Source organism: Globicephala melas, chromosome 4 (genome assembly GCF_963455315.2).
Source record: "Globicephala melas chromosome 4, mGloMel1.2, whole genome shotgun sequence".
Classification (NCBI taxonomy): domain Eukaryota; kingdom Metazoa; phylum Chordata; class Mammalia; order Artiodactyla; family Delphinidae; genus Globicephala; species Globicephala melas.
In genome coordinates, this window is record NC_083317.1 from 38,733,142 (window position 1) to 38,744,009 (window position 10,868).

The 10,868-nt window shown below is 32.9% G+C and overlaps 1 protein-coding gene across 4 annotated transcripts in view; it reads left to right on the top strand.

Moving 5' to 3' along the window:
- CADM2 (cell adhesion molecule 2) overlaps positions 1-7,970 on the top strand; it is a 1,069,280-nt gene extending 1,061,310 nt beyond the window's left edge. For all 4 annotated transcript variants that reach the window (XM_060297930.1, XM_060297931.1, XM_030860960.2 and 1 more), the window contains one exon: positions 309-7,970. In XM_060297930.1, the coding sequence (XP_060153913.1) occupies positions 309-427 (119 nt within the window). In that variant the 3' untranslated portion in view covers positions 428-7,970. The remainder of the gene's footprint in view (positions 1-308) is intronic.
- Positions 7,971-10,868: the final 2,898 nt, after the last annotated feature.

Genomic DNA, 10,868 nt, shown 5'->3' on the forward strand with positions numbered 1-10,868 from the left:
GATTGCTACAGCTGCATGGATCACATGGTCTGAAGCCATCATTAAAGAAATCAAAGTACTCATTACCCATTCCAGTTTGGCTGTTGCCTCTAGTTAATCTGACCACAGCTTCATCTACAACATATACTAGAATACCGAAAGAAAGTGTGCAACTTTAGAAGGGTGAGTTGTGTGGTTTCTTACGACTCAGAATATGTTTCAACATATAAGAAATCTGGCATAAGTTTCTTTCTAAATGAATGTAGCTTTAATACTGGCTATCTTACCAGTCTGACAGAACTAACGTATTTTTCTTCCAATACCCACAGGAACATATTTAACAAATGAAGCTAAAGGAGCTGAAGATGCACCAGATGCTGACACAGCCATTATCAATGCTGAGGGCAGCCAAGTCAATGCTGAAGAGAAAAAAGAATATTTCATTTAAGATGCAGGCCAAGATTCTGAATTTTACTTACCACACTGGCTGCTGGAGAAAACTGGCTATCATCTTTCAGAATTCATTTCTATCATCTTCGGCTACCTTTATTAACTTCCATACCGTACTGCTATCAGTAGCCAGTGTATACCAACAATCAGCTGTCGAAAGCATCATTCTTTAATTACTGTACCATCCATAATGCAGGACATTTCTTACTGCCTAAATTCCACACCATTGCTCTTTTAACATACAGTGCTTGAATATACAGCCTTAACAATGTTAATCATCTCCTTGGATCATGATATTGAATTGTTTTTACACATTGAAAAAAATGTATGCAGAGGTTTTTTTCCCCTCATTTTTTGTCCCCTTTAAATCAAAGACCTTGTCAGTTTACCATTGGACAGCTTTCACAAGTAACAAGATTAGGTAAAGACCTAATGTGCTTAAGTTCAATCAGATGTTAGAGGTTTACGATGTTTTCTACATGTCTATATTCAAAGACATGTTTTGGAAACATATGCCCTAAAAGACAAAAACTGAAAAAGACTACTGTAGTATAGATTCTGGAATGTTTGAGATTGTACTGGTAAAGCTGTATCAATTCACTATTTAAAAATTTAGTATTTGATACAGGAGCCATGTATATGGATTGCAATCAGGACATGCTATCTTATATAATTATATAGATCTTACCATTAGGTTATTTTAGCTTCATATACCAATAAATTGTTACAAACATTTTACTGTTTTGGGAATCACAAAACTTTCATTCATTTCTCTAATTTGATTCTGTAATTTATTTGTTCCACAAAGACTCACCTGCCTAAACAAAATTGAAATATCCATAGGGCACAATTTTGAGACATTTTAGTATCTGTATATAGTGCATATAATAAATCCAATTAAACATTATTTGATACATATTTAACTTTTTTGGCTGTAGGTAATTCAGTCATGAGTAAGCATTTTCTAATGTCCATTATATCTCTTTAGATATTACTTAAACCAATATAATAAGTAGGTAACATGTATTAGTATTTTTGTCTGTATGTCCTAGCACTGTTCAACAACAAATTTTTCTAGTTCTTGTTAATTTTTATTTGTTATACAATGGAAGCACAATGTTATAAGGAAAGGTAATTTTAAGCTAACAACCAGTGCACAGCCTCAGGTTTTAAATTACAACCACAGTTGAATAATAATCTAAAAATAAACTCTTAGTTTGCTAAAAATTTTCAAATTTTAATTTGGCAGTTCCAGAGCTGCTTACCTATGTTGGTTTGCCAAAAAGAAGTGTTTAAGATATGTTTTCTGTATAAATGAACTAATTCTTTATATTAAATTCCTGTCTATGCATTTTGTGAGGTACAAACTTATGAAACAGTGAGTGATAGAGAATTTCTGCCATGCTTTTAACTCCAAGGTGAAAGTCTCTTTCTCTGGATTATTTCTGAAATTTTGGTGTATTTAACCATTTAGAAATGCTGTATTCTTAAATATGACACAGAGTCAATCTAAAGTCATATTATTTCTCCTAGTAAAATACGATACTACTAGATTAGTGCTCATTAGACTTACTATATGCTAAAGATTAAAAATCCAGTTAGATAAAAATTATTTTCCCATTAACAAGCACTGCACCTTTAAGAAGAACACACATATGACGATATGGTAGCTATACTTGCGACGTCTGAAAGCATGATGGCCTCTGGTTTTAAAAATATTATTTTGGAATTTATTTTTGGGAAATGAGAATGGTTGAGTATGACATCATGTATTAATATCAAATGAAAGACAAGGGTGCTGTATCTTAGATTATTTATCAGAAAAGTATAAATCTTTTAAGGACAACGTTAGAATTTTTAATTTTTTTGATCATTGAAGCATATATCTTGTTGATTTCTTACAAGAGAAAAAGGACGATGTCAGTCAAGCAGCACTTTTTCAGAATATACAGAACATAAATAATATGATGTTGTTGAGTGTTAACATAATAAATCATATACAGTATGACATTTTAAGGAAATAAGTCTGCATTGATGTGATTGCATGCTTGTTTTTACAGTTCATTCCATACCATCTGTGGAAAAATGCAATAATATGTTAATATAGTATGGTAGTTTGAGAGAATCAGGTAGGTGCTACTAGACACATTGAAACTAGAATAGGTTTATAAACTGTTCATACCTTTCAATGCATAATCTTTAGAAAGATTCCACAAAGCAAAATTCATCCTGTTATTACAAAAGGGAAAGGTTCTTATTACAGAAGTAAGTTGTATAAACTGCATCATCAATTACTATTTAGAGCCTAATTTCAGGATGCATTTACAAAATTGCTACTCTTCATCGATGTATTTACATCCCTCTTCATTTCATCTGTATTCTACTTGGCTCCAACTGCTAAACTGTTGCCTAAATAACTCAATCATTATTTATAGCACTGCAAAATTAGAAATCCAAAATTGGTTGCACTTCAAGACTTTTGACTCTTTTAACCCTTTACAGTAGTATAAAAACTCACTGGAACTCTGTAAATGAAACTAACTGGTATATTATGATTTGTGAGCTCTAATCAAATATTTTGACAGTTAAAATAGATTTGAATTACGTATCATTTCAGTTACTGAAAGAAAACAGCAGTGGTATTATATTTTCCTATCTTAAATTTTTTTTTTTGATTTTCACCAAATGAGATAAATTGTAAAGATTCTGTTCATTTCTATAAAAATCAGAAAAAATATGAAATAAATTTCTAAATGGACCATGCGAATTGCCATGACTGAAACATACACACTTATATGCCCAGAGAGCCATAGCCACAGAATACAATGGAAGGCGTGTGCACACACATAAACCCCACTAGTAGAATATGGAACATTATTCTTTACCAAAAGTAGCTATTCTCTGCCAGTGTACTGTTTACAGTGTAAATTGTCCTCCATCAAAAAAGTGTAAACAGCATTCTTTTTTTCTTGCTTCCATTTTTGAGTGTCCTAGATAGAACGATTATCAAAATTAGGGAGAGAAAGGAAAGTTTGTGAGTGCAAGGGCAAAGATAGCATGAGCACAGTAGTGTGTGTGTGTGTGTGTGTGTGTGTGTGTGTGTGTGTGTGAGAGAGAGAGAGAGAGAGAGAGAGAGAGAGACAGAGAGAGAGAGAGAGAGAGAGAATCCAACTTGTTTTCTTTTACCAGAGAATCCAAGAAGCAGTTTAAGGAACCTGACATTGGAGTTTAATCTAGAAACTGGATGACCTCATATTGATTCAAGATACTTAATCTTGCATTGAAACCCCACAATTAAAATAACAAATAGAGAAAGAAAACTAACTTTCCTAAATATGGCAAAAGAAGCTAACACCTCATTTATTTTTATTTCTTTGTAAAAGTATAAGTATCTCAATTAAAGGGACAGGCTCACTTGTAATTATGTACTCATGATTGTAACAGCATTGAGATTCCATATAGGCCCATGTACAGCAGCTGTTTGACGGTGATGGTTCTTCCATGTAACATAGCAGTTATCGTGTAATTTAGTGCCACTTATTGCAAAGTGTTACCAAGGGGAACATTTAAAATACTTTTTCTTTTTCTTTGGATATAAGGATAATTGAATGAATGATAAATATGAAATTTCATGTTACATTTTTTAATTGTGGAGAAAATGCAAAACCTCATATCTTACTGCAAATTCCCCATCACATTGCTAATTACTTAGAGCCCTCTAAAAATGCCCACTATAATCCCCCTTTGCAAATGGTAATCTGTGAAGAATATACAATACAAAACAAAAAAAAATTAAAAAAACAACTGGCAACCACAGCAGAAATAAATGAAAAACATAATGAGAATTACTGAGTAATGCTTTTTATTAAGTGGCACAAAGTACACACTAAAAACTATGCAAAATATAGGTAACTACAGTGTACGTACATGTAAGTATCCTGTACTTGCTGTGTATGGATGTTGGAAACCCATGTAATTATAATATGCATTTTGAATATTGGGAAAGAGGAAATCTTAGTGTAGATAGTAGTACTTGTTTTGAAATATACACTGGCAATATTGAAATACACTCAGTGCAATATCTGCTATTCTATTGCTGGATACTTAATGCAAAGGGATTTTTAAAAATTCTTCAACAAGATCTAAAAGGTTGCTAATCTCCACCTCCTGCATATTAAAGCATTAATTAAAAATACAAGTGACATAACACGTTAAGTTTTTCTTAATCATTAATGTGACACAATAAAAGTATCTGACCTTGTTTTTAGAGTTACTGGAGAGAAAGAGATAACCTGAGTTTTCAACTTTGATGCATATCTAATTGAATTGAATTTGGGATTCTTAAACTTTCTTTGAAATGTGTGTATGTTTTAATGGATTGTGGTACTTTTATTACAAGTACAAATTTATTCAATCAAAGAACATAGGTTACCTTTAATAGTTAGAGTCACTATATCTTAATGGAAATTTTTTATATATTTTCTTTTTCTACTCATTCTTCCCTTTCTCTCTCTATTTCACCCCAAACATGCCCTTTGCACTTATACCCTTCCAAAGGCAATGGATTGAAAGTAGCAAGATTACAAAGAGAGCTAAAGGGGACAACATGTAAAAATGGGTTCTAAACTCATCAGCATTTTTATGTATTCAGATATTAATATTGAATGCAATAGTTATTGGATAGAGCTGGTAAATTTTCTGCCATGCATACTTACAATAATCCTTCTACCTCTCACTTTTAACATGGGCTATGATACTTCGAAATAAATAGAAGAAATAATTATTTACAAGGTATCCCAGGAAGCACTCTTTTGCAACTATCGTAACAGTCCTCTCCCCACCCCCTGGAAAAATCTCAAAAGCCAACTTTACTTTCAGTGTACTCAACGGTGTATGGATCTGCATTTGTTTTTCCTCTTCTGTCATTAACTTTTCCTATAAGCAAAATACAGTAACTTTATAAGGATAGTTCCTCACGTGACTATTTACTATTTCAGTGTGATATAATTGTGTTGATTTTAAAAATAATTTAAATGGCAACACTTTGCAGTCCAAGCTGACATTTCATTTAATATTTAAAATAAACAATTTCTTATAAATTAATGCTATGCTTTTAAGTAAATATATGTGATTTATTTTTCCAAGAAGTGTTATCTATGTAAGACAAATATTTAAGCATTGAAAAATGCCTCCTCATTAACAAATAATCCCTGAATAATGGATGCAAAGTATTGCCACAAATACCCACTTTATTTTGGCTACATAGACATAATATGAATTCTTCAAATGATGTAATTTAATTATTCTAAAAGGAAATGACATTTTGAAAGCAGATTTTCCTTTAGGAAAAAAGGATACAAAAATTATCTCAAATTATGATGCTGAATCTATAAAATATGCTTAAAGTAAAATATATCTATGTTATGTGGTTATGTTACAAATAATATTTGGTGTAATCTTTACCATCTTTTCCATATATATATATATATAAATGTATGGTTATTTTGGAGAGAATGGGCCCAAATGTGAAAAAGATGTAAAGAGAAATCACTATTTTCCCCTATGAAATGTACTGTATATTTCAAAAGAAGAAACTTAAAAGATATTTGTAGATTGCAGGGGCAAAAGAGAAACCTACCAGGGCTCAGCACTTAAGCACTTTTCCCACATCCAGGGTCAGAAGAGCGGTGATTCCTACACGGACTTTTAAGTGCAGTATGAAATGCCACATTACACTTCTCTTACACACAGTACTGTCAAACCTCAAATGTTTTCTTTCTTCAGATGCTTCTCCTTTTACATGATACTAGTAGACACTTTTCTCTTTATACTTGCTGATAGTGAAAGTTATATGCAATAAAATATGTGATGGTTGAAAGCAGTGGTCACCAGTTGGTTAAAAAAAAAAAACTGTGAAATGTAAACTGAATTGTTATCTCTTTATCCTTTTTGCTTTTCTTTGTGTTTCTAACGTATTGATTGAGTCTCATAAATAGAAAGGAAAATAATTTAGAAAAATTTCAAAACTAGTACTCTTTCTCCTTACAAATGTATGAAATTAATCTCTTTACATATTTATTTAACTGTACCTGCTATACTTATTGTAGATTCAATGATGCAGTTAAGTAGTAACCCAAGGATTTATGAGTTTGGATTACTGACCTATTTTCTTCATATTCAGTTCACATCAATATTTGCAAATTGGTTGTTTAGCTTTTTATTCAACCAAAAAATATTCCCTCAAGAAAGCTCCATTTTTATCATAAATATTTCAACATAACCAACATCAGAACAAGTCTGCCATGTTAAAAAGAATTTAAAGACTTATCTCTGAAAATGGTACCCACAAATGCAGGTGTTCCCAGTAATGTAGCTTCAAAAATAAAATGTTCTATTCATATGACATGAAATTCATAACTTTTGGAAGGGTATATTTATGACAGCATAACAATAAATTCTGTGCTGAAAAGAAGATGCACCAAAATCACACATACTGCACAGAAGATAAACACAATTATTGAATCTACTGTTATCATTAACATTTTCAAAAACCAAAATGCATATTGTAATAGGTACATGACACTTGCATGTTGATTTGCCTATATACTTACAAAGTATTCAATGTGTACTTAGTGGCGCTTAAAATATGTCATGTACAACTCATAAACATTCTTACAGGGTTCCCATTTGCACTTCATCTTTCAGTAAAGTCTTGTCAGAAAAAAATTGTCTGATACATATGGGAAAATAAAATTTGAATTTTAGTTATCTGTTGGACATTACTGAATTGTCTATTCATTTAGTTCATTTTCTTAGGGTTGTTAACAGACATTGAAAGGTGGAATTTCTTTTATCCCACTGACAGATTATGAAAGATGTTACAAAACATATTCCTTTATGCCAAACATTATTTTGCATATCTTTTTTCAACTGCATACATTATCCATTCATTTTAGATTTCCTCAGTGATGCCCATTTTCTTTGTAAGTTTCTAAATGGAAGTTTTAAAAATTAATCAGTAATAAAATGTTATTTTATTTGTAGAACATTTAATCATTGCTCCTTGGAATATATGAACCTTGTAATACGCTAAATAAGGGTTAAAAACAAATGTTGCTGACTTAAGGAAATTTGCTTGAGATTGCCAAAATTCCAAAACTCTGTAAAGTGATTTTACAATCACTTCTGTGTGTTTATTAATGTTGACTAGGAACAGAAGCAAAAATACCTAAACCTTTTTTTTTTAATTTTCACACTCTAACCAGTATTATATATTTCAACTACCTAAGATAATGCAATTAATAATATATCCATCCTAAGCTTATGCCAATAAGAATTTGAGATAAGCTTTTAAATTTATGGAGGATTTTCTTTGTGTCTTTGGAAGTTCACTTACCATAAGGTATTTTATAGTCTACTTTAAATAACAGATTTTGTTATACAGGGTAAGCCAAAGGCTGTACAAGAATTAGTGTTTGGGTCTGATATTTGTGTTAGACCATGAAATATTCCATTAAAATTTACCTGTAAATACAAGGCGAGATTTTGTATCTGGTTTATTTTATGAAATAACATTTATTTATTTTAATTCATTTTTCCTAGCAAAAGAAACCCTGTGATACATGTTAGCAAATTTGATATTGTGTGGAAAAGCAATTTCAGCACTGAAAGAAAATGACATCTGAAGTAACACATTCATAGACACGATTCTTTATTTCTTTTAAAGTTACACAAAATGCCCACTCTTACTCAGCCTACCACTATATACATATATGACACCCATGTTTCCTAGATAAATCAATTCCATATTTTCACAATGGCAAGTGTTATTTCTGTCAAAATATTCTTTGACATTTTTTAAATCAAGGAAGCATGCTGATAAACTTTAATTAATAATTGCATAGCAGTTTTAGTATATGAGAGGGATCTTCATAATATGACAATCCTGGGATAATGCTAAAATTAACTGTACACTCCTTTAAAACAAGAAGTTCCAAGAAGTAGTTAGTTTTAAGTTTTTCAAACTATACTTTGTTTTGTGAAATTTAGATAGTTTTTTTTTTCTGTTTTGAAACCTAGCAAATAAAAAAAATGTATAGAAAAGAGATGAAAGAGGAAAATGCAGTTTCCTAGTTGCATTTTAAATGCCTCTTAGTGTTATGCTACATTGCATATTATTTAATCAAAACATAACTATTGAATACCTACTATATATTAAATTCCTTACTTGATGAACTCCACCAAGAACTTGAATCTAGCATTTTATGCCTACTCCTTCAAAACCTGTTAATAATTAAATTATCCTTCCAAGTAATGACCATTTTCTGTATTTTTGGCATTGCTATGCTGGAAGAAGAAGTGGAGAAATACTAATTTTTTTAAAAAGTGTAATTATGAAAGGTCTTATGACTTAAACTGAAAAGAAAATAGCCTATTTTTCAACCATTGTTCATAGTCTCAAATTCAACGGATATTTCTATGGAGATTTTCTATTCTGATTTTTTAAAAATAGGTCTGTTTAATAAGTTAATACTTTATTATGCTAGAAAATTTAGGAAATTAACTCATCTTCTGAAGAGTGGCTATAACAATGACCAGAGTCAGTACATAAAAGTCCTAAAAACATGTGTCCCACACATACTTATGGAAACTTTAATTCATTTTGTTTTTACTAAACTGCATCCTTACACAGATGGAGGGTGCCAGAGAAGCTTTGTGAAATGGGACCACAGAGGGTCAACAGTCTCACAAACTCCTCGGCTCCACGGTAGGGGGATTTGGGGATCTAAGGATTCCTATTTTAACCACATAATCTACCAATGACATGTTCATTTGCTTCAAAAAATAACTTTAAAACTAGATTTGTTTTCATGAAAACATAAACCTATCAAAGTTGCACCTCTTGCTATAAATTATTCCCTGTGCTTCAGGCTATTTCCTGCTCTTAAGCACCAGATAATACATATATTGTCTCATGTGACACTGAAGTCTTTTCTATGGCCTGTAAGTAGCATAGACGGCATTAGTACTTTTAATCATATTTTGCTTACAGATTTTCCTGCTAATCTGATGGAATCATGTAAAACTGAGCGCACACACAATATTTTTCATAGAGACTGAGGCACATTTTAAATCTAACCGTGAACTCCAGGCTAAGATTCTCTGCTATAATCTTGTACCAAAAGTCATGTCTACAGCTGTAGAAACATTTCTCATTCATTTTTGTCTTTCTTGCACCCAGCCACTACCTGTGATCTTGGTGCTAAGGCATTGGAGTGTTCTCCCGTAACAGAATAAGAAATATATATTTTTGTTCCTCTGCCAATACTCCCACCCCCTACCCACACACACACCTGTTTCTGGCAAAAAAAAACGCTTGGAATCTCCAGGAGAAATGACTGATGGTTGAGGGCTCCCCGATAGCCTAAGCATGGAAGCTAGTTGCCAGGGGAACCAACCAGGGATTAGAGTGTTGGAACTTTTAGTCCCAACCCCTGAACTCCAGAGATGGGAGAGGGGCTGGAGGTTGAGTCAATCACCAATGACCAATTAGCTAATCTACTATGCCTGTGTAATGAGGCCTCCATAAAAAGTTCCCTGAAGTATGGAGTTCAGAGAGTTTTCAGGTTGGCAAACACATGGAGAGGCTGGGAGGGTGGAGAGCTTGGAGAAGTCATGCAAACTCCGTGCCCCTTTCCCCATACCTTCCCCTGTGCATCTCTTCCATCTGGCTGTTCCTGAAGTATATCCTTTTGTAACAAACTGGTAATCTGGTAAGTAAACTGTTTTCCTGAGTTCTGTGAGTCATTCTAGCACATGATCCGAACTGAGGAGGGGCTTGTGGGGACCTCTGATTTATAGCCAAGTCATTCAGAAGCTGTAAGGAAGCTGCCATTTGCAATTGGCGTCTGAAGTCAGGGGCAGCCTTGTGAGACTGAGCTTTTAACCTGCGGGGTCTTGCACTAACTCCAGGCAGTTAGTGGCAGAACTGAGTTAAACTGTAGGATATGCAGCTGGTGTCAGAGAATTGATTGGTGTAGGAATCTCCGCCCCCAGCCCTACCCCAGATTTGGATTACAGAAGTATTTAGTGAGAGTAGCGTTGCTTTTCCCTTCACCCACATGTGATTCTCTAAATCCAAATACCTTATGCTTCCCCAGAGACATAGAAGGAATATCATTTTCCCACGAGAAGATAATTTTGAAAAAAATCTCCAAACTAGCACCACATTTTACAAAAGAGGAGACGCAGGCATAAGAAGTCACATACATACCCATTTAATGGAAAAGCCAGATTTAGAGCACAAATGTAACTACTGAACTCCATTGCCCCTCTATTAGGTAATTTTTTTTTGCCGCTGGGAATATAGATTCCCCTTCCCCCAGCATTGTTTGTAGAACATTACTAGCAGTGTTCATCTGTCAGAGGCATCATCTATA